The sequence below is a fragment of the Myodes glareolus genome, chromosome 1 (genome assembly GCF_982192425.1).
Source record: "Myodes glareolus chromosome 1, mMyoGla1.1, whole genome shotgun sequence".
Classification (NCBI taxonomy): Eukaryota; Metazoa; Chordata; class Mammalia; order Rodentia; family Cricetidae; genus Myodes; species Myodes glareolus.
The window spans coordinates 87294044-87321427 of NC_142026.1; the positions used below are offsets into that span (position 1 = coordinate 87294044).

The 27384-nt window shown below is 45.4% G+C and overlaps 1 protein-coding gene across 2 annotated transcripts in view; it reads left to right on the forward strand.

Moving 5' to 3' along the window:
* The window catches only part of Sobp (sine oculis binding protein homolog), a 165692-nt gene that overhangs the window by 84140 nt on the left and 54168 nt on the right, over positions 1-27384 (forward strand). The window contains exon 5 of one of the 2 annotated variants that reach the window (XM_085690871.2): positions 16232-16327. The exons of the other annotated variant lie outside the window; for it this stretch is intronic. Coding sequence (XP_085546997.1) covers positions 16232-16327 — 96 coding nt within the window. The remainder of the gene's footprint in view (positions 1-16231; positions 16328-27384) is intronic. 2 annotated transcript variants of the gene reach the window in all.

Sequence of the window (27384 nt, forward strand, 5' to 3'; positions counted from 1 at the left end):
GGTGTTAGAGGGCTGGGGTCTCACTTTCAATCAAACACCTGTACTCTGTGAGATTTGAAGGAGAAATGCTCAGACTGAGTTAAAGGTGGTGAGAAGAGGCGTGGCCATCCTCTTTGCTTTTGCTCTGTCCGTCAGGGCTGGCAGGTACTTGTTACCCACACCTGCTTGAATGAGCAGTTATAACCACAGGAAGCGTTGAGGGTGCTGTTGGATTGCCTAGGACAAAGAACTGGGCATTTATGGTACATGTTGACATCTTCATTCCAAACCAAGGGTCAAATGGAAGAAAATGCCTTGAAATTACTAGAATTCACTATAGTGTAGGAGAGTCTCCTCAAAGTCTTGGGCTGTATCTCAGGCCAAGGAAAAGCCATATCAGAGTCTCCCTGTATTGTGGTTGATACAGCATCCCTTTGCAAGGGTGGTGGCAGCCACCCTGGAGTTCAGTTCTCATTCATTTGGTAATTGGTTATTTTAACACAAACTGTGACTGAGGACCGTGATTACACACCTGTCAGCCATCTGACGGAAAAGAGAGTGTTCTGTGAGCAGAGGGACAGCCACATTTCTACTCTGGTCTCTGTGGAGTCTTCTCCATCAAAAATGTCATTTTTCATTTCTGCTGAAACAAGACAGACATGATAGCTATGGCCTTGTCTGGATCGTTTATCGGAAGTACTACCCCAGATGCTAATCTAAACGAATACAGTTTCGTGTTGATTACATCTCTGCAGACATCAGATCCTAACACCCGGGAGGGCAGGGTGTACTATTAAGAAACAAATGAAAATAAGCTCGGAGTGGTACCTGCACAGCAGCTTCCTGTGGCAAGGGGAAGTGTGGGGAGAGGCAGAAATCAAGACGTTTTGCACAGGAAGATATTTTACTTTAAGATGAAATCACTCTATGAAGTGGAAGGAAGCTTCTCCGGTGGCCCAGATTAGTAGGAGAGTGTTTTCTCACTCAATGGAGGAGAAATTACCACAATGGGTCACACTGAGGGGTTGGAAAGAACAAAGGATGTGCTGGAAATGTGAGCAACACTAAAAATAAATAAATAAATACATAAATAAATAAAAAACAAACCCAGGGCCTATCAAGACGGCTCAGAGGGTAACGGAACTTGCTGCCACGTCTGACAGTCTGGGTTTGATCTCAGGAACCCATGCTCTTCTCTGACCTGTGGCATGTGCCATTCTCCAACCAACAAATAAAGGAGTAACAATGATACTTCTTAAAACTCCAAACCCCAAAGACAGTGATTTTTGAACTGAATTCTACACCGAATAAAGATCCAATAAACGTCATGGAGGTCAGTTCTTGTCTTCCTGTTTTACCAAAAATTCTGCTCATTTCCACACATTTCTACAAAATGGTGGCAGTTCCAGATTGTTTGGGCACCCTCGTTTGTTTTTCCCATTCCTGGGCGGTGTTGACGGGACTAGTCGGCTCAGAAAAGGCATGTGGAACCACGGTGTGTGTGCACATACGATGCATGTCTGCTGAGCACAGAAACGATAAGGACACACTCTGGCATTGGGTTAGGGACATGCTTGTATAGGGTGATGTTAACACATAGGAAGTAGAGGCTAAAGAGAAATGATGTGAACGGTGATCACAAAGATGACTATCAAAGTTTTGCTGAGTTCTTTGGCAGAATGGGAAGGATGTGGAATTTGACCGAGAGCAAGCAATACCCAAGAATCCTGGGCTGCTCATCTGAGAATTATCTGCAGGGTAGGGATGTTGTTTGCTGATGGAGCTGATGTATGAGGAATACCTAAGAAGAGATGGAAGGAAAGGGAGGGCCACTGAGATGGTTCAGGGGGTACAGGTGCTCGCTGCCAAGCTTGATGCCCAGAACCCATATGGTGGGAGGAGAACTGACCCCATGAGGTATGTGCACCCATATGCACATACGGGCCCCCCCAACAGTAAATAATTCTTTTCATAAATGCCAGATTAAACAAAATTAGCAGAAGGGGAGTAGGGAAGAAACAGAGACAGAAGGATGCCTGCGTAGAAGCAAAGTAGACAATCAGATGGCGAAAGGGCTAGAAGTGGTCTCTCCATTTCAACTGCAGCCACACTGTGTGACGACAGTTAGAATCCTGATTAGTGCATGTGTGTACACATTTCCCGACCTCCGTGGCTCTTTGCCAGCGGCTCCTGATGGGCATCTGCCTGTGGTTGCTAATCATACTCTTTTGGCTGCACACAACTTAAATGTTAATCAAAATTTCAATGTAAGAAAAGACAGCGAATCCCCATTAGTTCCTGCCAGCTGATCTTTTGCTCTCTAGGAGAGAAAAGGATGGATTTGTGACCTTTAAGTCACTGTCATCCATTGTGTACTGACTCTGCGGCATGGTTTAGGTCCCTGCCTCCACCCTCCCAGCGTGTACATCATAGCCTTCATGGTCACTCCATCTAATGTTCCAATCAAGTTACCTTTCTTGATACTGCGTTGAAGATTTTACCGGAAGGATGGACTTGTGTAGACTCATATCATGCGGAGGCTCAGTCCATCAGGAGAAAGCATGGACATGAGACAGTTCAAAGGCACTAGGCTACGCACATCTGAACAGGGGATGTAAGCATTGGGCTGGCTTTCCCCCTTTTGTCTTTTTATTCAGCCTAGGATCCCAGCCCTTTTGGTGGTCACACCCACATTCAGGGTGGGTCCCCTTACCTCAGTTAATCCTAAAGACCCTCACAGACATACCCAGTGGTGTCTCGCTCAGTCTGGGATAATTCTTGGTCCAGTCAAATTGCTAATAAAGACTGGCCGTCAAGTCACACAGCACGTGCTTGCCTCTGAGGAATTTGTTTCCAACTTGATCATAACTCGGCTTATGAGAATGTCTTTTATACTTGGCCTTTGGGAGGCTGCCTTAATATGCCTTTAAAAAACTATGATAATTTAAAAATCCCAAATTTAAAGGAGATAGAAGTGCTCTTTAGATTGCGGGATCTGTTGCTTTTTTGTTGTCGTTGACCTTAAAAAGTTACAATGTACTGAATGTGTGAGCAGAACACAGTTCATTGTAGGCGCTTACTTACCCAGTGACCTGCTCCTGCTGGCCTCACAGTCAGTGCTTGATGATAGTGAACAACATGAATGAATGGGTAGAAGCAAGGGCGGGGGAACATTGTGTAAGCACCCCCAGTGCTGTCTGGTTTCTGTGTGGCCACATCTAGTTCTATATAAATACAGAACTATTAATAGTGCACATTATAGTTTACAGGGCCATCCAAAACATTCCTATGATTCAAAAACAAGGTCTCTCATCACTTAGAGCATGGAACTTGATCGTACAGGGACACGTGGTTACATGTAAACCCTACTTGCTTCTGTTAAGAAGAGAAGACTCATGAGAAGTGATTTTATCAAACAGTGACCCTTAGTCCTCTTTTACTATTTTTCCAAATCAAATCAGTTTTCTCTCTCTCTCTCTCTCTCTCTCTCTCTCTGTTTTACAATTAGCCAAGCATCATTGGAAGGGGTTTACAACTCTGGAGTCTGGTATCTTTGAAAACATGCCTTCCTCTCTCTAGAGAGAGCAGATTTGCACTCTTCCCTTTAATCCTATAATCATCCATTTGAGGGGTGTGCCAATGAAACAGAAAGCGATTGCAAGGCAGGCCCCGCCCCCGCTGTCAGCTGTCCATCAACTTCAGGTTGTCTCCTGTACCAGGTCCATGAAGGTTTTCTTTCACCTGGCACCACACCGATAGTCCCTGCCCTCTCTCTCCTTCCACCTGTGTCCCAATCATCAAGTGCTGGGCACCCGGAGAAGCCCCTCCCTCCATCCCGGAGAAGCCCCTCCCTCCGTCCCAGAGGCAGAAGTTTGGGTATGCTGAGCCTGTCAGCTTTTGTGGCCCATGCTCCTTTAGCCTTATGTATTGGCCTTAGACTCCCAGTACATGCCACTCCCCTGCTACTCCTCTGAGTTGTGCTGGACATCAGAGCTCCATTGCGAACAGGAAAAACCAGAGGCAAGATTTCCCTCTCCCACAAGGCCCCATGGTGACATGGGTAGTGATCCATGTCTCTGCCTATTTCTAGTAATGCCTGCAGCTTCTGTTGCTCATTGTCCCCAGGCATCTTCTGCTAACTGTAACTAGCTGAAGGCGGCAACCTGTGCCTGGTGACCCAACACAGTGCACAACCTAGTTTGCCTTCTGAATCGCTTGAGCCTTGCCAAAGTCACTTCTGTTTCCTTACAGGAAGCTGGGAGGTGGTAGGGTTATAGACCACGTGAAGGTTTGGGATGCTTTCGTGAGCTGCAGTCTGTAAGGGGCTCAGCATGGTGCCCAGCACAGAACAAGAGTCAAATATTATTATTGTCAAAGCAACTACTGTATTGAGTTTTCATCCTTTGTGTCTGGTCTCTGAGATGAACATGGTGGTTCCCCAGTGGACTCTAGTCTTGAGAGCCTCTTTCTGGTGTGTGGCCCCTGAAGGGATTGTGGGTAGCTGAGATAGTTGGGTCCTGAGACCTGCAATTGCTTTGAGTGAATAGAGCAAACAGAAAGGGGCTGGCTGTTTGCAGAGTGAAGCACACTTCGTTATTCTCTATGCCAGGGAGAGATATGGAAACCCGGGCAGTGTTTTACCTTTATATACCTCCTTGAAATAAAATTATTATTAATAATAATAATAATAATAATAATAGCAATAAAAATAATAGAGAAGCAAGAAATACTAAAATTGTCCTCTGAAAAAAAAAACAGACCATGGTGTAAAGATCAGCTGTGGGCTTCGATGGGGCCATCTGTGAGCCCCAGTCAAGTTCGCCTAATGATTCTCTCCTCCTTAAACATGCCACAGTTCCAACTTTTATTGCCTCCATTCATCATCCGCAGAGTGGTTGGGATTTAAGACTAAGACTCCAGAGAGTGTCGTTCGAACAGAGGTCGTTATTTATGACGCCCCGCTGCCGCCATCTTTACAGTCAGCTCCTCTGAGAGGCTGATTGGCCCCGAGTAGGGGAACGGTAATTTAGGCGGTTTTTCTTCCTTAAACCCGGCGACACCTCCGTTAACAGGTCAAGTGGCACATGGCTCGTAATTGAAGCTGTCAGTAAGACCAGCACGTTTGGAATGGCGTCCAGGCTTTGCTCTCTGAAAGACCCAGGGGGCAAAGCCAATGGATGTGTCACCTCATCTTTCTCATTTTCCTGCATCCATGGACATAAATCACAGTATACTTACGTGGTACTCAGAACATCTATGTGCACAATGCACAGCAAAAGCAGAGATTCACTCTGGCCCTGGCCTTTATGCTTTGTGGTCAGGCTATTGTAAGTTTGTATATGCACTATATAATACTCTACTTCTTCCTAAAGAAATCGTATTCTTAAGAGAAATTGTATTGGGGCATAATTGATAGAATGTCCCAGGCTAGAGCAGCGACCAGAGTGAGACAGGGTGAAGATCAAGGCCACATCTACAGGGGAACGGCACACTCTGGCCGGGTCAAGTACACAGAACAAAGGTTCCAATGTAGGGCCAAAGGCAGGGTGCAGACGGTGGAGGTGGTGGGGAAATGGCGTCCAGATGGGGGTTGGTAGGACAGTGCCCACAAGAGAAGAGTGTGAGGGCCGACCACAGCCTTTGGGCTTCTGTAAGCCCACTCTGTGGGTTGGTAGTTGTGACATGGGGAAGGGTATGGACTGAGGTTCCGCTTAGGAAAACCTAAAGACGTAGCCAACTTTACCATTATCACTAATGATAGCTGTGGGCTATCACACTTTGGGCAAGTATTTCTGTGAGTCCAGAGCTGACCATTTCTGACCTCAGAACTAGAAATGAATTTGAAAAGACTGTTCATTTCCTCGTGCAAATCCTCTCATGTGTTTCCCAGTGTCCACTGTCCCTTTGTCAGGCACTATGCATGCATGGTGTGGTAGGTACCACAAAGGCTGTGTCCCAGAGCTAGTGGATTCGTCCAGACCCACAGTTCAGTGTTTCCCAGGGTCCGCTGCCCCTTTGCCAGGCACTGTATGTGCATGGCGTGGTAGGTACCACAAAGGCTGTGTCTCAGATCTAGTGGATTCATCCAGAGCCACAGTCTAAGCCTTTTGCATGGCTCTCCCAGCAACTGAACTAATTAGCTGTTCACCTATGGTGCCTGCATTACCCCATCTGTCTTCTGGGGTGGAGGGTGAATTGTGAGCAGAGGCTGGCTCTTCGCCTTTGGCTCTCTAAATCACGTTGGGTGCCAATTTGTAGTAATAGGAGGCTGCTAGTTCCCGGCCTCTTAGCCCCGAAATAATCACACAGAAACTGCATTATTTAAATCGCTGCTTGGCGCATTAGCTCTAACTTCTTATTGGCTAACTCTTACATGTTAATTTAACCCATCTCCATTAATATGTGTATCTCTGCGTGGCAGTGGCTTACCAGGTAAAGTTCCGTCAGACTCTGGCAGGGCTACATGGTTTCTCTCTGACTCGGCCGTTCTTTTTCCCAGCATTCAGTTTAGTTTTCCCACCCAGCCTTGCTCCCCTATAGCTCTGCTGTAGGCCCAAAGCAGTTCCTTTATTAACCAATGCTAATAACAGCATACAGAGGGAAATCCCACATCACACAGGCATACCTCCATGAATGATCACAATAAACCAAGCTTATTTCTCAGCCAGTGTTTTCCCAGTGCCTCTGCTTTAGCCAGGAGTAACCAGTGTCTTGGTAAACTGATTCATATTAACCAAATCGCAGTTCCAATTGTGTTTGTATACCACAAGTGCCAGGGATGAGTGAGACACTGTGGCACGGTGCCCTTTGTGGTCTGCTCAGCATGACTCGTGGGGTTAAAAATCAGTACTATTCTGATGTTGGTAATGCTTTAGAGCCTCACAACAGAAATTCCGAGAGAGTCCAAATAGTTGAACTAGTTCCACAGATGGGTCTCTTTTGGTATTGAGAGACCTCCGTGCCATCATTAGTGATGAAACCTGCTAGAAAAAGGCATTGCTTTAAAGATTATGTTTAAAAGTTCCTTCTCTCTTAGGCTGAGCGGAGGCCTGTTGACACATGACCTTGCCTCTCTTTCCCCAGATTGTTTGCAGATGCGCACCCTACTTCTGTTATATCGACCCCCACCCCCACCCTTCCTTGGCTCGTCCAATCCTGGGAAGTCAAAACAGAAGGATTATCTCTCACACACACACACACACACACACACACACACACACACACACTTTAATGGTACTGGTGGTCACAGTTTATAACACAGGGACTTCTTTAGCTAACAGCACAGGAGAAGGAAACAGTCAGGGTCTATGGAGTTAGATTCACGAGCCAGACAGCCTGGGTGTGAATTCTGGTTCTACTACTTGTTAACTGTGTGACTCACAAATTACATCACTGCTCGCCTCAGTGTCCTTATAAATAAAATAGAAATAGTAGGAGCTGTCACTAGAGTTTTCTGGGGGGGGGGTGATAAATACCTGTGTTAAATATATACTATAGAGAGAACCCTGGTAATGAGCCTAGTGTATGCCGAAGACAGTAGAAACGTGGCTGTTATTAGCAGTCTCTGACGACATCCAGAGCAGTATCTTAACCCGGTTAGTAGTGCACTTCCTAATCTCATTTGGGGTCAGGCTGTTTCTGGGGGAGACATCTTGTAGATAATGATACCCCTCCATAACGTCTGGAGCCTTTTGGAGCCTTGCGGATGGGGTCTTGGAGTCTCCTCGCAGCCCTTGCCTGTTTCCTATTTCCTCTGACTTCTCAGGTCCACCATGAGGGCTGCACACACAGATATGTGCCCAGCCCCCTTCTGCCCAGTGATTTGAGAGGACAGGAATAAAAGGACTGATTTCAATGTCTCGAGGAGGCCAATTATTTAAGCATTTTCTGGGTGCCAACCGGTAGCAAAGCGGAACCATTTCTGTTTGCCTGCCTTTTGTGTTCCCCTCCCAGGCCCCTGGGTAATAGATGCAAAAGAATAGCGGGAAAAGCCAAAAGGCAGGCAGTGGGCGGAGGAGGGGAGGGGGGAGGGGAGCAATCAGGGAGCTGGGATAATCCAGTGTGGATGAAGGTCCTGGAATAATCAGAAGCTGCCAGGGTGTGATGGTGGCCCAGCTGGAACCGAGACTAGCAGGAAGGCAGCGTACGCTGGGGCTCACCTGTGGGCATTTCGCAATAGCGGTGCCTACCAAACAAAGACATTTATGTGGTCAGACAGGGAACAGTGAAGACAGTTGCAGAAGGCTCACCTGTCCAATAAAGGAAAGATGGATTTAAAAATAAAAAGTGAAGACAGAGGTCTCCTGAACCACTTAGCAGCAACCCCTGTGATCCTGCAGCACACCATCGTAAAGTGCTGGGGTGAGCGTGATGTATCTTAGTTTGAGTGACAGCTGCATTTCAGGCTGCTGCGGACTCTGCTGCTGGAAGTGTTGTGCAACCCTTTAGGGCCCCCAAGAAGGGCAGCCACTAATCAGGCACAAGCTAGTCGGGTGCTTTCCTGGCTCGGAGCAGTTCTGCCCTGACGTCTTTAAGATGCTCGTGGAAACCATAAACAGGATTCAATTCCCATTATCTTCATGTTGCATATTTGTTACCATTATTCTTTGAAGACTCCAAATTGGATATTAAAAATTTATGATATATATAAAGGTTTGCACGGAGTTAAAAAAAAATCACTGCAGCAAATAAGAGCTTCTCATCCATCAGAGGTGTGCGAGCTGCCAGAGGAGCACGGAGAGCCATGGGGGGGGGAGCCAGTCTGCTGCCAACAGAGGAGCGTGGAGAGTTGGGAGGAGATGCGCTGGGGAACAGCTTCTCCTTCCGTCAACACGCTACATGGGAGTTTAAATACATTTTGTTAAAAGAACAAAGTAAAACAGCTTCCATCTCAGGACTCCCTACAGACTGTCTTCACCAGCAGATGAGGGGGGAGGTCCAGCTGAGAAGGTTCCTGGGTCTGGATACTGATGTTCGGGGGTACTGTCCAGTGCAGAGAGCTCTCTGTCAGCGCTGCAGGCAGACACACAACTCAAGATTTATAGATCTCTGTGTGTACGGAAGTTCAGAGAAGGGAGAACAAAGTGTTTCTGAACTTGCTTAAAGTGTAAGCAAGAGTTAATGAATCCATTCGAACTGTATTTACTGGTGTCTTAGTCAGGGTGACTACTGAGGTGATAAAACGTCATAACCAAAGCAACATGGGAGGAAAGGGTCAATTTGGCTTACTCTTCCCCATCTCTGCTCATTGTAGGAGTCAGGGCAGGAACTCAGACAGGGCAGGAGCCTGGAAGGCAGGAGCTGATGCAGAGATGATGGAGGAGTGCTGCTTACTGGCTTGTTCTTCATCGCTTGCCTGGATGCTTTCTTACAGAACTCAAGACCTTGAGCCAGGTTGGCACCACCCACAATGGGCTGAGTCCTCCCTCATCACTAATTAAGAAAATGCCCTACAGGGTTGCCTACAGCCCAGTCTTCTGGAAGCATTTTCTCCACTGAAGCTCCCTGCTCTCTGATGACTTTGCTTTGTATCAAGTTGACATAAAACTAGCGAGCACACAGGGCAAATGTCATACAAGCATGGCTGGGGGGTTCATATATAAGACGTGGTCTCTGCCCTCAAAGGATTAGAAAGGATTTGTTTATGAGTCATAAGGAAAGTGGGCATAAAAGAGGCGTCCAGGACTGATCTGGGACACGAGGAAAAGGTGAGATGTGGGACCTAAGGAAGAGGACACCTAGCTGGCTAGTCTAACTTAGGAACAGGTTTATGGGTGAGAATTTATCAGAGAAGAGCAGAGGTTCAGTCTGGGGTGGTGGGAGAGAGAGAGAGAGAGAGAGAGAGAGAGAGAGAGAGAGAGAGAGAGAGAGAGAGAGAGAGATAGCAGAAGGGTTGCTGGCCACCATCTAATCAGGTACAAGCCTGCCGTGGGGCTGAGAACCCACTAAGTAGAAGGGATGGGTGTTGGACAGAAGCACGTGGAACAGGCTGTAGAGGTCAAATATGAGACATGTGGGACTCAGGCAAGGGGAGAGCTCCGGGGGATGAGGACTGGCATGCAAGGCAGAGGGTCTGGCACCGCAGTTGAAGGGTGGGAATCCGTTCATTCACTCCCTCCCTCATGAACAGAGCCATGTAATACGCCAGGTGCTAGACCATGCCCTGGAGAGTTGCAGCTGAATGGAGCACAGTTCGTGCACACAGGGGCCCCACTGAATCATGTGCTCCTGGGGCTCAGGCTAGGACTTGGAAGAAGAGTTCACAGGTGGCTTCCATAAAGCAATGCAGTTGAGGAGGCTCCATGATGTGAAAGAATTTTCCAGAAGTGGAAAGAAGAGATGAATTCTATTTTTACCCATGAAAATGAGGGTAAAGGACAAGAAACAGTCAAGGGGATCCGGGGTTTTAGTCTGGAGGTACTGACCCACTGAGATGAGAGCAGCTGGGTTATAACTCAGGGGAGGACAGGGAACCACTCAGAGACTTCCCTATGCTATTCCAGCCCAGGGCAGGAACGCTGGGCAGAGCTCTAGGGATCTGCCTCACAGGACAGAAGCCCCAGCCGACCTTTTGATCATAAATGCGCCACTCGTCCTATGGAAGGAAGGCAGTCTGTGCTAGCTGCCAATGCCTCTGAGCGCCCTTGATATATAAGCACGTGGTATCAGAAAAGGAAACAAAATTTCCCAAGATGGAGTTCTCATTCGCTTACTATGAATCTGAGAAAGAAGTTTTATTGCTTCTGGTTCAAAACATTAGTTATAAAATAGAAAGTTAATGTTCCCCTTCTGTCTCTATAACGCCTCATCTCTAACCCTGTTCCCACAACTTTGCAAGTACTATTTTTGATGTTCCCAAGTCTGGTACCAACACCACACGCGTGGGCTGACACAGCCGCATCTGCTGTAGCGCTGGAAGAATCCGGAACCTCCACCGCATTCTCTGCCCCCTAGTTCTTACTCCAGGCAAAACCTCTCCTTGTTTCCAAAATAAGTGACGACACAGTGACACGGAGGTCTCAGCTCCCATGTCTCAGGGGAGGTATAATGGCAAAGTTTCATTGTCTTTCTACACGGCAGTGACATTAACCCCTCCATCAAGGCAGAAGCATCCCTCTTGTCTGAGACAGGCAAATGGAGCTCTTTCTAGAATGTCCAGAGAAAGCAAATGCTGATTTTGCTTCAGTATAAACATTGCACCAAAACTTTTTCCAAAGAAAGAAGGGGGTTCCTAGAAGAATTAGAATTTGTTACGGAGGAAATTCAAAATGAAACAGGTAGTGATTCATAGAGAAGTTTGGAGTAGAGAGTCATGTCATTAACTAGCGTTTCCTCACCTAGGGTTTAGTTCAACACTGGGCACAACATGGAAACTAGTTGTGCGAGGCTAAGCATGCTGGTACACACCTGTAATCCCAGCACTTGGAAGGCTGAGGCAAGAGGATCTTGAGCTTGAAGCCAGCGTGCGCTACATAGCAAAACCTTATTTCAGAAAGCGAACAGGGCTGGGAGATGGCTCAGCAGTTAAGAGGACACACTGCTCTTGCAGACGACATAGTTTTTTTCCCAGCATCTGGGGGTGGGGGAGTGGAGTTCCCAGCTGCTTCTAACTCCAGGTGTGTGGTGTGTGTGTGTGTGTGTGTGTGTGAGAGAGAGAGAGAGAGAGAGAGAGAGAGAGAGAGGGAGAGAGAGATTGTGTGTGAGGGGGTGGTGGATGTAGCTCACAGCTGCTTCAAACCCCAGGTGTGTGTGTGTGTGTGTGTGTGTGTGTGTGTGTGTGTGTGTGTGAATGGGGGGAGAAGCTCACAACTGCTTCTAACTCCAGGTGTTTGTGTGTGTGTGTGTGTGTGTGAGATTATATGTTTGTGTGTGTGTGGTTGTGTGTGTGTGTGTGTGTGATTGTGTGTGGGGGCATTCACAGCTGCTTCTAACACCAGCTTCAGGGACGTCTGGGGCCTCTAGACTCTGCAGGCAGCTTCCTTCCCTCACCGTGAGAATGTGCCCGTGTGTTCACGTGTAAAGATACATTAAAAACCAAAACAAATCTTTTTAAAGCACAAGCCTATGTACAAATCTTACAGTTTTAGTGAAGATTTTTTTTTTTTACTTTGGTTTCTATCATAGCAAAATGAGAAGCTTTCTTAGAGCATTACGTCAGAAATGTACCTTTGGCCCGGCAGCCACATTTATTATTACACATTTGTAGTGAAATACAACTCAATGGCCTCCCACTTACATTTCCCTGTAGTAGCACAAGTGTCTAGCACATTAGTCCGAATTCAATTGTTGGGAAGAAGACACATGGAGTGAGTTAGCCCATCATCTAGGATCTTGACGACATTCCTTCATTTCAGAACTGTCACTCCAGACCAAAGTCAGACGTTCCCAGTGTCTTCCAGGCCAGTGGGTGCCAAGAGCCATCAGTAGGGTGGTCTACTCCTGGCAGCCGGATAGATGTCTATTGTTTGTCGAGAACGTACAAACAATAATAAAACTGGCTGCAAGTCCGTCTGCTCTGTGTTATTTATAACGTCAGTGTCCACATCCTCTTCTGCAGGGGCAGTTGGCTCCCTCTGTCTGCACCCCCACCATTAGCTCATTATCTGGTACCCCAAACTGAGCAGTTATAGAATAAGGCACAGGAAGCAATATAGGAGATCCTAAAATGCCTTAAAATGGATCTACACGTAAGTTTGGTAGAGCTGCATGGAGTCTACCTGACGTTGCCCACAAGATGCCAGGGAACGGCAAGAAGGGGCATTTTTGGAGGGTGTTTACCAGACAATGGTTGAAGTTAGTGATGGAAGACCCAACCCTGCCTTGCCCTCTACAAAATTTCACCCTTGTTGGGGATATGGAAGGAAGTCAAGTTAAGAGACTTGGTTGGAGAGGTGGAAGAAGGCAATCACCAGGAAGTTAAATAAAAGCTCTCCAAGTCTATTTGTTCGTTAGAAACTAAGAGACAAACATAGACAAATATGAGGCTTTGCTGACGTGGCAGCTAGGCCCCTGACCTCTCAACCCTCACCCTTTAGAGTAAGACTCATCTCAGGGACCACATCTGCCAAGCATTACATAGTGGCTCAGTGTCCCTTCGATGCCTGGAGATGCCCTCCTTAGCCCAGCGGTTCTTGGCTCTACTTGTACATTGCTGACATCTGAGAGCTTCTTATTATTTGGTTTTGTTTTTATGAATTCACACACACACACACACACACACACATACACACACAAACTACACTCTGAACTCTACACTGGACCAATTAAATTAGATTTGTGGAAAGTAGAAGATAAGAAATAGGAACCAATTTGTTAGCAAACCAACAGGAAGCAACTCACCCAAGATGGTTCTAATATGAAACCAGGGTAGAGGGTTACTGACTAGCTGAATGTACTTTATTCCATTTAGGAATAATTTAAAATTTCATTTTAAGATTTCATAATGCAAGTGGGTCACTGGTGAGAGGTGTGTGTCAGTGCACGCATGCAAACGGATGTAAGGGTGATGACTCTAGATTCCTTGGACTCTGCTTGGTATCCTACGCCATAGGTGGAAACCCAGGACACGGTGAAGCAGTGGGATTATTTCTTTTCTTTTCTTTTTCATATCACTTATTTATTTGCATGTGTGCACACACATGTGCTGGTGCCTTGCCATAGTACATGTGTGCAGGTCAGTCCACCATGTGGGTGCCAGGGATTGAATCAGGTCTCCAGGCTAAGGCATAAGTGCCTTGTCCGCTGGTCCATCTCAGTGGCCCTGGAGGATAGGATTTCTTGGACTCTGGAGTCAGCCTGAGTGCCTGAGAGAGCTCTGGGGGTGAACACAATGGATCAACGGAAAGACAAGTTTCTGGCTTCTTTTTATTTCCTAGTGTCCCCAGTTTTCTCTATTCTCTTCTGTTGCTACTTAACAAATCCTCCTGATAAGGCTTGATACGAAACTATAAAGCACACTCCAAACTTAGATAACAAGGACACTTTTGTCCCCTAAACACATAAAAAGTAGCGTGAGCACCTTGCATGTAAGTGGAATGAATGTATTTTTGCCACTTATGTTGAAAATATCCCCAGGCATCTGGTGTGTATGAATGTGTATACATAGTACATGCATAATAAACATATTCCACCTTATGAATATTTATACACAAGATACATATATATATTGAATATAGACATACATATGTAAATAGTAGCCCTTGTAAACGATATGCAAATTGTGCTTCTGAGCATATGTATCACAGTGCATCAGGAATATAATAAATCCACCAAGCAAGACGTATTTTGAGGTGGGATTTTCTTGAACTGTCTATGATAGGGTCTAGTTACTAGCCAGGTAGGTGTTATTTTTCATCAGTGAGTCACTGGATATGGCAGCGTTACTTGAAACAATTGTGGTTCCTTTCCTTCAGAGGTCTGCTCGCCACACAGTCACTTGCTATTTTGCTAAAAAGAAGCTAATATTGCTGCCACCCATTGGCATCTCAACCCCTTCCAGCTGCCCTTGGTCTGTGTACTCACCGCTGCCCTGTCTGCTGGGGTTTAAACCGGACCCCCTTTGAGTCCCATCAGCCTGCACTGTGATGTCCCTGCAGAGGAGTTCCGATGCAGTGGGGAGGCGCATCATTGGTTCAGGGGAACTGGGTAGCCACAGGACACAATGCTCACTTCTTTCTCTGTCACATACAGCCAATCCTAGAACACATCTTAATTTAGCTCTCGTTTTCTGGGGGATAACGGCATAATGAAAGGTGTCACATTACAGAGATGGTCATCCAAGATATCTCAAAACTGAAACCCAAACAGAGCAATCTCTTTCCACACGGACTTGCTATAAGCCAACCAACCACTCCTGGCCCTGTCATTCCATTTTCCAGCTCCATCGAGAACCCTCGTGAAGAGTAGCAGAAGCATTTATTAAATACAAGCTATACAATTCTTAAATGTGCAGAGTATGGATTCCTTTTTAAATGACAGCCTACAGAAGAGCGGGGAGCTCCAAGTGACACTTGTCAGGTCAGATTTTGCTCTGTCAGAGAGATACTACGCAGGCCTTGTCACTGCTGTGTCACTGGTTCTGCTCCCCCCCCGCCCCCACCCCCATATCTCACAACAGGTAGTTCTCAGCTGTTCCCTCGGTGCCAGACATACATTTTATCTAAAGAGACAGCAGACAGAACTACCTGCTGCTTCCTGCGCGGCTCTCCCTGTGTTTCTCTCCTTTCTCCTACCTCACTGGGGCCTTTAAAACTCAGCTGGCAGGGAGCCAGGAGCTCATCATTTTTAATGCAGTGCAAAATGGAATATGCATAATTATATGCAAGCCATATGTGAGGGAGGCAAGCTCAGCTGTGGATTTTAGGGGGCCAGGAGAGAGAGAGAGAGAGAGAGAGAGAGAGAGAGAGAGGGCGCAGTTAAGGCTAAGACGAACTGTGAGCTGCAGAGTGCAAATGTCACCCAATGAATGGATTAATGAGTGAGCTTCGGACACGCCCCTTTCGCCCACCTCTTCCTCATGCCCGCTGGAAAATCAGAAACCAATGGCGATTAGGAAGAGAGAATGAGGACCACAACTGATGTTACTGATGGATAATATTCTGAATGCCTCTATTGAAATGGCAGCTTTCTTCACGTGACAGCGTAGATCAAAATAACCAGGACCTTTTAACACAGCTTCTGAATTAGATCTATTTTTTTTTTACTGCATTTGATTGAAGAATCACTGTTTTTATGAGATCATCAATCCTTTAGGATCTTTATTTAAAAATCAAGGGGAATCAATTTATTTCTAATAGTATTACAGTTCAAAATATAACTATGCAAATTGCTTTTCTTATGGCCTTGCTATTAGAGTTTCTTAAAAGTGCATTATCTAGAGATTGCTTAAGCATGCCAAAAAGTTTAAACACGTGTGTATGTCGTATGATCCTGCTTGTGCAGCGCGCCGTGCCGCTGTGCCACTGACACTCAACGAGCAGTGATCTCCAACAAAACTCGCTGATTTGGGTTTGCTTTGTATCATTTGAACTGTTACACCACATGGATTTGCATGTTCAAACTAAACAATGTATAAAGAAAAACAAAACTCAAATTTTGATATCTAAAAGGCATACTGCGTATTTAAACAAACTTCTTAATGATGTTGTTATTTCTGGATTCCCGTTTGTTTAATGATCTGAGCTGTTATGCTTTTAGCTTTTTTTTTCTTCCATTATTTGTAAGTCCCTAAATAGGCCATTATATTTCCCTTCAGGCTAGAGATGAAGATGGACGTGCTGAAACTTTCCCCCAGCAGCACTATGCTAAGGAAACTCCAAGGCTTGCCTTCAAGAATAACTGCGAACTACTTGTAAGAATGACATACTTACAACAAGTCTAGAATGTTACTTTAGCACAGTGAAACAGTTTTTTGAGAGGGTTTGTTCATGATTACATAATTTATGAAATATTATATTTTTCTGTATAGAGTTCTAAGTGCTAATTCTGATATCACTGCATATTAATTATAAGATCTCAAGTTGTTGCAAATCTTTTATATCTGACTTTAGAGCTCGGATGGGCCTGTCTTTATTAGCGTGGTTTGTGTTGTAGTTTCTAAGCAGTCACTTGGAGAATGGCTAGTAAAGTTAAAAATATAACTTTGATACATGGAGCTTGGAGAAAACCCCACCCCACCCCTCCCTCCCTCCTACGCCCTAAATGTGCGCTATTGTAGCAGACAGCAGTTGCTGGGTTTGCTTCTAATAGAAAAGATAGTCCATTTGACACACAGCACTCCCTTTAGGATTCAAGTCTTCCCTCTCTTGCCAAACTCCGCAGTCTCTCCCCTGCAGAAGGAGTCAATAGCCACAGGGTGGGGGATGTTTACTGTCGAGAGAGAGGGGACATCAGCTGTGATGAAACTCGGTTCCAACGCAAGGTTAATTTGCTGTTCATTTTAGCATTTACAGCGAGACAAGATGAAAAGCAAGCAGGAATGCCTATTATATTTCTATTAAATAAATCTGTTGGGACCTAACATTCTTGATTAGCTTTTGAAAACGAGTGCTCGGCAATGCATTTTGTGTTTACCTAAAGTAAACAGAGAATGAATTGTCATTTATTTAGAGCCTCAGACACTGCTTTGGAAAATGGAGCTTTATGAAGGCTCTAGCATGTTGCCCCTAAACGTTCTTTTCTTTTCAATCGCATTAAAGCAAAAAAAACATTTGCTCCAACTAAATGGAAACAGGGAAAGAAAATGAAGATGCTCGGCTGTTACATTTTGAGGTAGTTTAATTCCTATTCGGGATTTTGGCCAAATAGAGTCGAGCTTTGCCAGGTCTCTGCATTAGGAATTCCCGCGTGTAACAACCTTTGGATTTGGCTCTGACACCAACTGTTCATTAGAAACCAAGTGGCTAGAGAGCAGGAGAGGACTGAAACATACAGGCCTTCCCCATTGCAGCGGCAGCAGCTGTACGTTGACAGCGAGGACCTCCTTCATGCAGGGCAGCCGGCAGCCACAATAGCACCACCCAGTCTGTGTGTGCAGTGCCCTTGACCAACCAACCTACAGTCAGACTCGCTGCTTCTAAATGCAACTGTTCACATGAACATTTAACTCATCTGATATTTTATTTGAGGGATCTTAAATGTCTAGATCTGCTATAGACCTATGCTGCAGGAAGCCCTTTCCACTTGGTTCTTTAATGCTGTCTTGGTTACCCCACGCCTGGAGTGAGGGAGGAGGGCTTTTATGATGTTTTGGTATCAGACTGTGAAGACCTATATACCACACTTAATTCCCCCTGTGTATTGGAAAGGTAAATGTATTTGAGTATATACTGGAGGATTTTTTATATATATATAATGTGAACATCGTCTCCAGATACCTTTAGAGAAAATAGATGCTTTGTGATTGCCTGGCTTACAGCAGTGCTGTGTTGGCAGGAGTTTGAGGGGTTTGGGACAATCTTCATTGCAGTGTGGTTGCCATTAGAAAGGCTTTGTTTTGTTCAGTATACTTTCCTGAGATTAAAAAAGAACAAGAAGGAAAAAACAAATAAGTTTATTTCTCTAAGGAGAAATTTAAACACACACACACACACACACACACACACACATATTGCCAGCTGCAAGAAAAGTATGTGTTTGGCTATTGTGAACTGAGAAGTTAATGCTTCTTTGCAAAAGAACTGCTCATTCTTCAGAGAGAAATGGGAGTTCCTTGGAGATTTCTTACTACAGTTTGGAGCAGATTTGTAAGGAATCTGGCAGGGAGGATTGCAAACTCTACTCCAAAGTGCCTTTTTAGCTTAAGGGTGGTTCTGGCATCTTCTTCCATGGCTAGCTGCAGGCCCAGCAGCAGCAGGCTTGGAGAGTAAGCAAAGTGCCGAGGGCACAGAGGTCCTTTGGAGTTCCCAGGTGAGCAGAAGCTCACAGCTTTAAGACTTGTCTTCTGGGCCACAGGAACTGACAGAAAAGAGCCAAGACCAGGTAGACAGGACATTGGCTCTGTATTATTGATCGCAGTATGTCTCTGTACCCCTCCTCTAGCCCACACTTCTTGGAAGAGGCAGGAATATTGAATAACTTACAAAAGAAAGCAAAGCAAAATCAATGCCTGAAATACATAAGTGTGTGCTATCAGAAGGCACCAACAAAGACAGCATTGGCTATAGTAGAGGCTGCCGTGCACCTGGAGCGTTCCTGTAGGGTATCGGTTTTTCCATTTAGATCCCAAACTGTGATGGGTGCCTTCACGCTAATGTACTGTTCACACGACTAGATGTTTAGCTTGGTGGCCAAGATTCTTTCTTTGGTGGTAACATAGTGGTTTCCTCATGGCTTTTAAGTTAATTTAGAAAATGCAAGGCTATAAAGACCAATAATTAGATAAGTAAGTCTTAGTGTGGCCACCTAGCTCTTCATAGACAGGTGTGTGTGTGTGTGTGTGTGTGTGTGTGTGTGTGTGTGTAAGAAATGGCTTTGCTACATAGTCAGTATGACCACAGAAGACAACTTTCAGTGAAAGAAAGTGTAGTGATTTGTGTCATCTCAACGCTAACAGCAACATAGCTTTCAAGAACCAAGAAAGGGGAATGATTAGAGCTGGCCCAGGCGACCGGCGCTTGGACCAAATTCCAACTCCACTGTCAGTCCCTTTGTGGTCATTAAGTTTCCCCCCAGAGTAATAAGCTGGGGGCTGCAAGGGCTGCAAGGTTTCCCCTCTCCCTAATGAAATGCTCATTCAGATGCTGGACTGTAGGAGCTATGGTAGAAAATCCTTAAGGGATTTTGAGTTCATATTTTCTCATTAGCCAGTTTTTTGTTAGTTCACAAGAACAGACTGGATGAAAATCTTGAAGAAATAGAACATAAAATTGTGCCCAGGATGGGAAAGACCTAAATGAAAGGAAGTTGTTGAAAAGTTTCGAGAAAAAAAAAAAAATGAGGATGACATACCAATTTGTGTGTGCATGCATGCGCGCGTGTCTGTGTATGTGTATCCATCTTTGTGTATGTGTATATCCATCTTGGTGTGTGTGTGTGTGTGTATCCATCTTGGTGTGTGTGTGTGTGTGTGTGTGTGTGTATCCATCTTAGGGTGTGTGTGTGTGTGTGTGTGTGTCCATCTTGGTGTGTGTGTGTGTGTGTGTGTGTATCCATCTTAGGGTGTGTGTGTGTGTGTCCATCTTGGTGTGTGTGTGTGTGTGTGTGTATATCCATCTTAGGGTGTGTGTGTGTGTGTGTGTGTATGTGTCCATCTTGGTGTGTGTGTGTGTGTGTATATATCCATCTTAGGGTGTGTGTGTGTGTCCATCTTGGTGTGTGTGTGTGTCCATCTTGGTGTGTGCGCGTGTGTATCCATCTTGGTGTGTGCGCGTGTGTATCCATCTTGGTATGTGTGTGTGCCGGTTAGTCTCCGGGATTCCCCGTCTCTGCAGAGCTGGGATTACAGGTTAGAAAGCGAGTGACGGTAGGAGGTCCTGAGAAGGACACAAGAGAAGGAAATGCAGGGAAGATAAGCTCATCCGACCTGACTTCAGCTTCTGGAATCATCACCCAGAGCTTGAATCTCTATGGCTACCTCCGGCTGGAAGGGTGAGGGCTGTGAAGAAGGAGAGGGAGGGAACCCACAGCTGGGAGGCAAAATAAAAATAGCCTGGGAAAGAATTCTTTCTGGCCACTTACAATGCCAGTGAAGGGAGAAGATGAAAGCTATTTTAGCGTTGTGGCCTCACGAGCAGAAACGATGCAGAGGACAGCGCTTAGCTGATTGCTCCACCTCGCTTCCTTCTGGAGGCAGGTAGGTGGGTTAGAAGATGTGGCTACGTCATCCTCCAGCTTCAGGAATGTCAGTGTCAGCGCAGCGTTCCGCTCACAAGTATCTTCCATGCATTCATGCATTGTCCATGCAGAGAGAGCCATGGATAGGACAAAGATACTGTCCCTGCCTAGTGAGTGCACAGTTCTACAGACCCAGGCATACCCATCATAGTAGCCATTAAGTGCATGTGTTCTCAGATAAGACAGTCAAGTTTGCCCCACAGATCCAAAGGCATATTTCATCACAGTGGACTCAGGCTATTATCTCTTGGGCCTCTCTGAGTTTACAATCTTCATCTGTAAAGTCTCGGGGATGTTGTAAAAATGACACAATGGTGTATTTACGGTGCCTGTTGTCGTACAGGTTAGGTGTGCAATTGTGATCCTTATGGTCACTGCGGTGGTTGCAGCTGCAAGCCATGCCCTGGAAAAGTACTAGGAAGGTTCTGGTGTGTGAAAGAGGATGAAATTCTTGTCTCATGCAGCCAGTGCGCTGAACGGAAGATGCTTTTGCTCTGGGCCTTGCTACAGGTGGAGGTCAATTATAAGAACTGGTGTGGAAGGGAAGGGGTTAGAGCGAACCGCAGGAAGGCAGGATGGTAGGGAAGTGCAGGCCATGTGCCCTGTTGCTGGGTAGCATCTCTGTTGGCCAAGTGTGGAGAACCTGAAGGCTAAGGAGAAGGCAGGTGGGCAGGTCTGTGAGGAGTCCTCATCCCTGACCCATTCTGTGAATTTCTAGTGCTTCTACAGGTTAAAAAGTACTATGGACAGTTTCTACTGTTCAAAAGTACATGAAGTATCACATGCCCCATGTGCTTTTCTCAAATTCAAACACTCATCAGCTAGAGGCTAATCTTGTTCACTTGTCCCTTTTCTGTTGATATCCCATTATATTATTATTGTTATTATTATTATTATGTTTTATTTGAAATAGAATTACATTGCTTCCCTCCTCCCTCTCCTCTCTCTAGCCCTTCCCATGTATCTCCTCCAACCTCTCCCACGGTTCCCCTCAAGTTGCGAGCCTCTTTTTCTTTGATTATTATTGTTATAAACACACAGCATAGAACAAACCCACACACGTGCGCGCGCGCACACACAAACACACACACACACACACACACACGCACGCACAAAACCTGCTGTGCTTATGTTTGTTGTTTGTGTGTGTGTGTGATTTCAGGGCTGACAACACTCACTCTGCACTGGACGACAATACATCATTGGTTTCGTGTGGCTCTTTGTCTAGGGCTGGAGCACTGTGCAAACTTCCCCCTTCCATGTTAAAACATCCATTCCATCACCCCTCTTCCCATCTTGTTGGTGCAGCCACTTCTAGGAGCGCCTCTTTCACAGTGAACTTCTTGGTATTCTGGCTCTTGCAACCTTTCTACCTCCTCTTCCTCAACGATCCCCGAGCCCTAGACTCCGTAGCTGGGACGTAGATGATTATGTTGGGCTGGGCTCTTCACAGTCCACTGGCCTTTGCCTTGTGTCCAGCTGTGGTTTCCCATGATGCTCTCCACTTGCTGCAAACAAAGAGGCTTCTTTGATGAGGAGTGGTGGCTACACTGGCCTGTGGGTATAAGGATAAGACAGAGAATGTGGTAAGGAATTCTGCTGATCTACCAAGTGGAGGCAGTAGACTCTTTTCTAAGGCCCACGACCTCACTAGCCCAGAGAAACTGGCTTAGGCTCATACTAGGCATGGCTTCCCTCCTGTTGAGAGGGGCTTAAGTCCAATTAGACAGCTGTTGGCTACTGCTGACATGAGTGCCATTTATTACACCTTTGTAGGTGTCTTGCCATGCTGGTCTCTGCCGCGGTTCATAGGCGACCAGCTGGGTAGGATTGTTAGTCACTTCCCTCCCTTCACTGCTCCCCTAGTATCTTCTAGAACCATGACTCCCAGACCACAGGAAAGGGACTTTCAGGTCAGATCTAGCGCAGATCATCCAAGTCCTCTGTGCTAAGTGTGCCAATGTCTTGGGCAATTGGGACTCACTCAGGCCCTGAGAGGCAACTTGGAGCTGCACGGATAGTTGCTATGGTTTGAGAGTCACCTGGCCTACCCTGACCAGCTGCTCAGAAGGAAGCGTCTTGTGCCTGGTACAGGGCTTTTGTTAGTCCATGGTTCTTATAGAGAGCATTGTCAGCCCAAGTGGCTTAACCTTCTTCAGGGTGTGTGTGTGTGTGTGTGTGTGTGTGTATTTGTCGCTGTCCCTCTCCTTCTATACTGACTCCCCCCTTCTCCTCGGTTGAAGCCCCCCCTTCCATTTTCCACTTTGTATTACCTGTATCTTGCTAGCTGCCCCCCCAACCCTGCCTGTGGTCTCTGGTTTCTGTGGTTACTCCGTGTTGTATATTCACATTAGAGGATCTGGAGCAGGGATCAACAGATGAGAGGGAACATTGGATGTTTGTCTTCCTGAGCCCGCGTTACCTCATTCATTATAATCCCTTCTAGACCCATCTATTTACCTGCAAATGTCATAATTTCATTTTTCTCTACATCTGAATTGTATTCCATTGGGCACATGTATTGCCTTTTCATTATCCATTTATCTGTCAAAGGACATTTAGGTTGTTTCCGTTTCCTAGCTCTCGTGACTAGGGCAGCAGTGAACACGGCTGAGCAAATGCCTGTGCGGTAGGAAGCTGAGTCCTTGCACATGTGCAAAGGAGTGTATAGCTGGGTCATATGGTAGGCTTATTTTTATTTTTATTTATTTTTTTCTGTGTATTCTCCATACTGATTTCCAGATGACTGCCCCGATTTGCATTCCCACGAACAAGGAATGAGTTTTTCTTTCTCCACAACCAGGCCAGGATGTGTTGTCAGGTTGTTTTGTTGACCTTATCCACTCTGACTAGGCTGAGACGACATCTCAAAATTGTCATAATTGTGTCAAAATTGTGTTTCCCTAATTGCTAAGGATGATGGGCAGGCACTTCCTGGGGTGTTTCTTAGCCATGTTTATTTCTTCTATACAGAATCCTGTTTTGATCCCTAGCCCGTTCTTAATCAGTCGTTCCCCTGGAGGGTTACAAAGTGTGTGTTCTCTCTTTTTTGGTGGGGAGGTTTTGTCTGTTGATTTGTTTTTGGTAAAGGTTTTGGCATACACCTTCCCCAGTTGGGGTTGCTGCATTGATGCTAATTAAGAGGGGAATTGGGGCTTTGGAGCTAGTCACATAGGACAAACGGCCCTCACATGTGATCTGGGTTCCTTCCTGCCCAGTATAACATTGTACATCTCGGGCTATCCGGCCACGTTTTCAAAGCCCCAAAGATGAAGTGACATACCTCAGTTCCGGGAACGGCTTGCATCTTTGCTCTCCTGCCTCTGCTTCTATATGCATCTATTTTAAAATTAAGACTGACTTCCTTTGAACCCAGTGTACCAACACCTGCCAGCCCCATCGTAGCAAAGAAGGGAGAGCTGGATGGCTGTCAAGTGTTGGCTTTGCTGTGCCATGGCTAGAATCATTGTATCATGGACTCGCAATAGGAGCCTTCAGAGTATGACAGCCACTGCCGCCTTTCATTTGGAATGTAATCACCTTTCAGAATAGTTCCAAGTGACCAAAGTCCTTCTCCCCGTACCGCTGTTCTAACCAAAGCCGCATGTGACCCCACTCAGTTCACGTGGACCGATCGTTGCTTTGACAAGGCAGCTGAGCTAACAAGCTCTAAAAATGAGTTCACGTGACACACCTGAATTCCCACTGAAGCAAATCAAACACTGTGGGGTATAACCACGCATAACATGCTGTGTATCAGTTTCCCTCAAGAGTGAGAGCAAGAGCCCCAAAGGGTAGAATGGCCCAGGACATGGCAGGGACTGACTTATTGCTGTCTGGAGAGGACTGGCCTATCTCACCGTCTTTCTACCCATCTTCCGGATCCTTCTACTCTTGAACTACTCCTGTGTTCCCATAGGATTCTGAGCTGGCTTTCAGGCAAATGAAAGACCTTCTGGAAATGAAAGCAATGGTCTTAAACTAAGCAAGATATGGCTTTGAGAAGGGTGGGCCATTTATGCTCTTTGGTGACGCCATCTTGATTCTACACATACTGAAGGGCTGGCTGCTGTATTCCCTGTTTCATCAGCACATTCCTCTGCTGCCCCCTGAGTGGTGGCCCTGCTTTGTTCTCTGCTTTGTCAAAAAGGCTCTGGGCTCCACTTTCTGCCATGGTCTTGTGGTTCAGAATCTTTCTTGTTTCCTTATTGTATAAAGACCCTCCAGAGCACATTCTCCTCTCTCCTCCCACCTTTATAAACCATATCCTAAGTCTCTTTTTAGTTCTTTTTATTTAGAGAGGAAGCAACCTAGGGACAGGCTAGAGTTGCCAGCTCCCGCCTTCCTCCCAAGGCTTGTTAGAAGCCTCAATTTGATCTGAGGCCCTGGATGTCTCTTGCAAGACTTGGAGAAAACTTTGTCTTTCTAGTTTTAGGGCAGCTGAATGGAAAGGTCTGAAGTAGAGTGGTTAGTTTTTCATGTTGGCTTCTCACACGGCACATGCAGACGTTCTTGGAGCCAGAGAGACAGAAGTGAGACCATGTGTTCTCTAAGGAAGATGCTGTGGTTTGGCAGGTGAGTGCAGGAGTCTGTGTCTTCTCCTCCAGCACTGCGACACCAGCAAAGTTCCCATCCCAGGTCCCTGAGGGTAAAGAAAACACCCCATGCTTCATAGGGAAACCTGAAAACCAAATAAGATCATGTATAGGAAATACTTAGTGTGCCTGCACATAGTAGGAGCCCTGTTTCCAATAAAACAGAACTGTAAGGATTCCAAGGTCTAAAGAAAGCCTTGGGGAAAATTCTAGAACTGCTCCACCCTCCTCTCAAGCCTCTTCCCACTTGTTCTAGAGAATATATTAAAAAACCAAACATGGTATTTGGTTGTTGTTTTGGCTTTGAGACCAGGTTCTTAGTTATACTTAGATTAGCCTTCACCTTGCCATCCTCCTGCCTCAGCTCTCTAGGTGCTGGCATTACAGACCTGTCTCATCCCACTGAACTTCCCAGTGCAGTATTTTAATTGAAGTAAAAGAACTTTGGAAAAACCCACACATCCATTCACTTGTCTGTCTGTGCCCAAGGAGCTGGAAATACCTGCTGCCTGGTAGTCAATGCTGCTGGTTGGTGAAGTACTGTAATGTTTGAATCCTGTTTTAGGAAAAGCCTTAAAATTAGTTTGGAGAATGGACTGTTGCCAGATTTAAGAATATTTAGCACTGTACCCATGGGCTGTGTGGTTTTGGGAAAATGATGGAATCTCTGATCCCGTGTCTCCTGTAAAGCGGGAGCAGTAGCAGCTGTCCACTAAGACTGGTGTGGGGTGTGAGTGAGCGAATTTCTGTAAGGTGTTGAGATGTGTTTGGCAAACACTTGGTACTTACTTCTATCATTATGATTGTGCTTAGTCTTACATTGCTGGCTTTGAAGCACATCTTAGATTCCTCCTTGTTCAAATTTTCAGGCCAATTTGAGTTTTGCATACAGAAGCCATAGAACAAGACGGGTGCAAAGTACACCATGAAACTGATTCTTAGATTACACTTAACACACACACACACACACACACACACACACACACACACACACACACACGATCTACGTTACCCAAGACCTCTTGAACCTGCCCAACCATTTAATAGTGAAAGTGTTCATCTTAAAATGCAAGTAAGTTGGGCATGGTAAGCACAGCTCTGGAGTCCAGGCAGAGCACTGTTAAAAGTTCAAAGCCAGCCTGGACTATATAGTGAAATCTAATATAATTGAAATATAATAATATGAAATATAATAGACAAAATATTTTTTTAATCAAGAAAATAATGGTAAAGGGAAAATGCCATTTGTGCAGAGAAATATCTGTGTTAGCAATAGCATACCTCCAGCAGCAGCGGCAAGTAGACAAGGAGGCCTGTGTGGGTAGCTCCAGTGAACAGTGCAGCACCAAGTCTTTAGAGAACTCTAACGTATTTCCATTCTGACTTTGCTAAGCTGATCCTGTTTCGACTTTACAGACAAAGAAATTAAATTACAGGAGGAGTTTCCAGTGGGCAGAGTTTGACCCACATCTCCTGACCACACACCCCATCCTGAGTTCAGGCCAGTGAGTCCTCTGCCTCCACAGGGTCTTAAATCATCTTCTAGCCCCGTGCTAGAGGAGTTCAGTCGGTGATTGTGGGATGAAGGAGTCAAGTCTTCACAGTGCGTCTATAGTAGTGGGTCTTAGGTGTCGCCTGAAGCCAAGAAGGACATCTTTGTGACAAATGGTAGTTTATTTAGCAATAGAGGTTGAAGTTTGAAAATTCTCAGTGCATCATAAGGTGGGGAACAGAGCCAGATCATTCATATATATATATATATATATATATATATATATATATATATATATATTCTGTAGACTTGGAACATTAACAAAACAGCTGTAAACTATAGAAAAATATTTTAACTGGACATAAAATTTGAAAACCTGAGAATCATAGAATATATGTAAGTTCTAAGTTTCCTTTTAAAGATTTTTATACCTTTTTTAATCACAAAGTTCAATATTTTTGCTAATCTTTATATGTGTCTATATATGGGTATGAGCAGGTAAGTGAAGTTGCCCTTAGTGTTCAGAAGAGCTTGCTGGATTCTCTAGATCTGGAGTTACGGGCATCTGGGAGCCACCTGGTACGAGTGTTGGGATCCAAAGCTCGAGTCCTCTGCAAGAGTAGTGTGTGTCCTTCACCCTGGAGCCATTTCCTCAGCCCACTAAGGCCATTTTAGGCTTTAACTACCATCATTTTATTTGCCAGAACTCAACAATGACCTAAAATAACAGAATTTGCCTCTGACGTTTTATAGGAAACTATAGATCACATATCAAATAAAATAAGGAAATCAAGCAGGAAACCCTTTTATCGATATACAAGTACACAACCAGCAAGAACTCAGTCAATCACATTTTGTCATGAACTTGGATTCTATTTAGAAGGAAAAGCTAATGAGAACCTGTTGTGGGAAAGGAGAAAAAATATATAACCACTAGAGGTGAAAAAATGGTGTCTGAATAATAAGGAAGACAAGAAACTGAGGACA